Raw genomic sequence first — 5,000 nt, forward strand, 5'->3', positions numbered from 1 at the left:
AACACATCCATAATGAATTCATAACACATCCATAACGCATCCATAATGCATTCGTAAAGAATTCATAACGCATCCATAACACATCCACAAGACATCTATAATGCATCCATAGCACATCCATAACACAACACATCCATAACACATCCATAACACATCCATAACGCATGTATTTACATTTACATTTAGTCATTTAGCAGATGCTTTTATCCAAAGCGACTTACAAATGAGGACAAGGAAGCAATTTACACAACTATAAGAGTAACAGTGAACAAGTGCTGTAGACAAGTTTCAGGTGTGTAAAGTCTAAGAAGCAAAGCATTAGTAATGTTTGTTTTTTTGGTCTAGCCAGAGAGGCAGTTGCAGATTAGGAAGGAAAGTGGGATGGAACAACGAGGCGACGTTCATTCACAGAACGCAAGTTTCTGGAGGACACATATATCTGCAGAAGTGAGAGCAGATACGAAGGAGCACAGCTAGAGGTCACTTTGTAAGCAAACATCAGAGCTTTGAATTTGATCCGAGCAGCAACTGGCAGCCAGTGCAAACGGGTGAGTAGCGGAGTGACATGTGCTCTTTTGGGTTCATCAAAGACCACTCGTGCTGCTGCGTTCTGAAGCAGCTGAAGAGGTTTGATAGAGCATCCATAATGCATTCATAACACATCCATATAATACATCTATAACACATCCATAATGCTTCCATTACACATCCATAATGCATCTATAACGCATCCATAAAACAGCCATAATGCATCTATAATACATCTATTATACATCCATAACACATCCATAACGCATCTATAATACATCCATAACACATCCATAACACATTCATAATGCATCCATAATGCATCCATGACACATCCATAACACATCCAAAATTCATCTATAAAACATCCATAGCGCTTCCATAACACATCCAAAATGCATCTATAATACATCCATAACACATCTATAATGCATCCATAACGCCTCTATAATACATCTATAATACATCTATAACACATCCATAAAGCATCTATAATACATCCATAACACATCCATAACGCATCTATAATACATCTATAATACATCCATAACACATCTATAAAGCACCCAGAACGCATCCATAATACATCTATAACACATCCATTATGAATCTATAATACATCTATAATACATCCATAAAGCATCCAGAACGCATCCATAACACATCCATAACATATTTATAACACATGTATAGTACATTAATGAAGTGAAGTGGGTATAGTGAAATATGGTTACCCATACTCAAAATTGTTCCTCTGCTTTTAACCCATGCAAGTGTGCACACACACACACCAATAATATACCAATTGTAGATCAATAATACATCTCTGATGATCAGTCATCGAATCCTAAATGTACACAGAGACACAAACAACACAAACACACACTCAAAAAAACTACACACACACAGAGACACACACGTGTTTAGCTAGTTGTGTAAATGGAGATAACTGCTGAACTTCTGTGGTTTACTGATGGTCATCCCCTGAGCTGAGCCGGACACAAACTTTCAGTATTTTTATATTTACACAAAAACTATCTCTGTTTGTCAGCTTCACACATTAGGGTGTCCTCGGAGAGGGCTTTGCTCACTTTTGAGTGCAAATCTGTCCTCCCAAAAATGCGTCAATAAACGCGTCAATAAACGCGTACAGAATGCGCAGATCTGTGCTGTAATGTGACGCCCGCACTGACCTGAAGCGCTTAGACGCGCGGAGGATCCTCCTGATGCCCGGGTCTCCGCAGCTCATCCTCACACATACACACACACACACTCCTTACACACGGGGGATGAGGAGAAAACACTCGTTGCTGCTGAAGCACAGTCTTTCACACACACAGATGATCAGGAACCCCTCCAGGCTCAGTATCAGCCGGGCGCAGCGGGTCAGGGTCGGCTACCGGCGATCAGTCAGCGGCGCTGGAGCTCTTATCTCTGCGGTGTGTGTGTCTGAGAGTGTGTGAATGAGAGTGTGTGATGACCCGTGTCTTTTATAGTCTCAGGGAAGCTCAACCTCAGACCTGAAGGAGAAAAAAACAGTCCGTGACGACACGAGGAGGAGAAACAGATATTTATAGTGTGTGTGTGTGTGTGCGTGTGTGTGTAAAAATAACTCCAGTGACATCATCCCAACACACATTTATCAGCAGTGCACTGAGCAGCGATGTAATATGTTCGCAGTAGCCGGCTCTCCTGTGAATGGTGATCGGGTTCTGTCAGTATCCGTCGCTCCTCATCAGAGGATGAGTGCAGTGTGGAGGGAGATCTTTCCCGCTCTGCCTGTGTGTCCTCACCGCGCATCACAGCGCTCCTACACAACTGTTGCACAGTATAACTGTACAGCTGCAGGCCAAACGTCACACACACACACACACACACACACACACACACTGATCAACCCTCCTGACAGTGTGAACAGTGTGGAGGATCAGCGCAGATCTAGTTAATTAAAACACTGAATGTGTCTAATATAATCCCAGGATCTGTTCAGCAGTGGACAGATGCAGTCTTATATTTAAACTGTAAATAAATTCAATAATAATCTATAAATAATAATCTAATATTTATTCTCTAATTTCTTATTCATATATAGACAGGTGTGTCAATATAACAGGATAAATATTAATAATCAGTGACCGTGAGCAGTGTTGGAGAGGACACTACAGCAGATAACGCAGAAACACTGAGTCTCTCCTCATATGAGCGGTCAGCTGCGATATGGTCAGCGGTCTGTAGCGTTACTGTATGGTTGCGTTACTGTTTCTTACCTTTGCTGAGGCCTGATCTCTTCCAGAACCTGCAGGGTTTCTTTAACAGAGGAGCTCTGTAATGAACAACACACTGAATATCCTTCACTGACCTTTAAACACACATCAGTCATGATACTGTAGGATACTGTGATCTTCCTGACGGCTCTGCATGGTGTTCACACAGATGACTGAGCGTGTACAGCAGTGTGTGTGCTGTGGTTACTCTCATTAGCTCAGTACAGGCCTCATACACAATTTTACCACTAAAATTCCAAGAATATTCCAGAACCTTCAAGTACATTTTCATGCTGTAATGTTCCAGATGGTAAATAACAATAATAACAGTGACGCTCAGATACATTACAGCACATCATAAAACACACAACGATCTATTCTGTTTAAGTGTGTTTGTACATCTCTGTAGAGTTGATCCTGATCATGTTCACACTGGACTAACAGGGAGAGAGCGAGTTTTTGGCCAAGGACAGAAATGAAGACATCTAAGCTATATTAAAGCTAGGGCTGCACAATATATGGTTTCAGCATTGATATCGCTATGTGTGCATCCGCAACAGTCACATCACAGGATATGCAATGCTGAGATTACAGTTTAATCATAGTGGAGTAAAGGTTTATCATCTGCAGGCATTTTTAAAGAGAGAAATTACTCCTCATTCTCATTACATCCTTCACTTGTTCAAACATTTCTGAGTTTTCTTTTTGAAATGAACAGAAACAGAATCTGACTGAATAACTCCTACAGTACTGCAGAATCTGACTGAATAACTCCTACAGTACTGCAGAATCTGACTGAATAACTCCTACAGTACTGCAGAATCTGACTGAATAACTCCTACAGTACTGCAGAATCTGGCTGAATAACTCCTTCAGTACTGAAACAGGTGAAGCGTGAGTAGAGAGTGAGGACATGTTAATCTTTGAGTGAGCCGTCTCTTTAAGGCCTGAGACTATGTGAACATTTCAGAGTTTCAAACATCCAGACACAAGAAATGTTCTGTAACGTTAATAAAGATGAAATAATCCACACTGAAGACTGTGCAGTGTTGATTAATCAATATCTGTAGCTGAATAGTGAACAGCTGAACACTATACTTCACTATACTTCACTTTAGTCTTTGCTGTGTTGTGTTTATCTCTGCTTGTCATTTATCTGTTATTTATTATTCGAGATTTACTCTACAAAATCCCTCAATCAATCTGAATAAACCTGTTAACTCACCTGCTGAAGCGGTGTTCACACCACATTATACATCACAGATACTCTAAATCTGTCAGACTGTTCAATACCCCACAGCCCTGATTCACTGATACAGATGTGTGTTCAACTCATTTCCTAAACTTTCTGGGTTTTTCTGTATTTCCAAACCGTTTCCAGGCCATGTCAAAATTCCACGAGCGTCTGAACCCTGAGTAAATCAGAGAGACTGTAATGTCCTACTCCTGCTCCTCGTGTGTTCAGAATGATCAGAACCATGTAAGCCGGAGCTGTCCTGCTGTCTGTCTGCTCCTGCGTCCCTCATCAGTGCTGGATCAACACTCAGATCATTAGCTCAGCTGTACAGTAACTCACATCACAGCTAGGATCCCCAGGTCTCCATATAATCCTGGACCAGGCCGTATCCTGAGCAGCTGCTGTGGTGGTCATGGAGGAGTGGAGAGTGTGAGACTGATTCCTGTAAGACCCCAGTGACAGACGAGTCCTCGCATTGATCCTGAAGGGCCAGCTAGAACACCAGCCGGTGACCTCTCCCACCTGCAGCTTCTCCACGACGGACGTCCAGCGCTCTCCAGCCTCCGGCGCCTAGACTGCAGCTCTGCACAGGACGTTTGGCCAGAGGAGGAATGGTCGTGTCCAACTGAGCCTGGTTTCTCTCCAGGTCTCTCTCCTTCACTTTGGTCAATCGGTGAAGTGTGTTCCTCCACTGTCTCCACTGGTCTGCTTGGTTTGGGCCTTGTAGAGCTGCACATGGATGGATTTGCTCTTCAGTGTTTGGACTCTCAGCAGTGAAGATTAAACCACACTGAACTGAACTGAACTCAGCTCTGAACACTGGACTGACACCGCTTCAGTTTACTAGAACTTCAGTGTTCAGCTGCTGACACACACTCTACACCAGGGGGCACCAATCTTGGTCCTGGAGGGCCGGTGTCCCTGGGTTGGAGCTGAAATCTACAGGACACCGGACCTCCAGGAACAAGTCT

At 42.9% G+C, this 5,000-nt stretch overlaps 1 protein-coding gene across 2 annotated transcripts in view; it reads right to left on the minus strand.

The window, feature by feature from the left end:
* Positions 1 to 5,000, minus strand: part of npas4l (neuronal PAS domain protein 4 like) — a 17,665-nt gene that overhangs the window by 4,906 nt on the left and 7,759 nt on the right. Inside the window, exons 3-4 of one of the 2 annotated variants that reach the window (XM_056470982.1) lie at positions 2,166 to 5,000; positions 1,722 to 2,048 (exon numbers count right to left, since the gene is read on the minus strand). The exon at positions 2,166 to 5,000 is cut by the window's right edge and continues 1,488 nt beyond it. In XM_056470982.1, the coding sequence (XP_056326957.1) occupies positions 1,722 to 1,777 (56 nt within the window). In that variant the 5' untranslated portion in view covers positions 1,778 to 2,048; positions 2,166 to 5,000. Of the gene's footprint in view, positions 1 to 1,721; positions 2,127 to 2,165 lie in introns of those variants that run through there. The other variant, XM_056470983.1, reaches the window with a different exon arrangement.

This window comes from Danio aesculapii, chromosome 13 (genome assembly GCF_903798145.1).
Source record: "Danio aesculapii chromosome 13, fDanAes4.1, whole genome shotgun sequence".
NCBI classification, from domain to species: domain Eukaryota; kingdom Metazoa; phylum Chordata; class Actinopteri; order Cypriniformes; family Danionidae; genus Danio; species Danio aesculapii.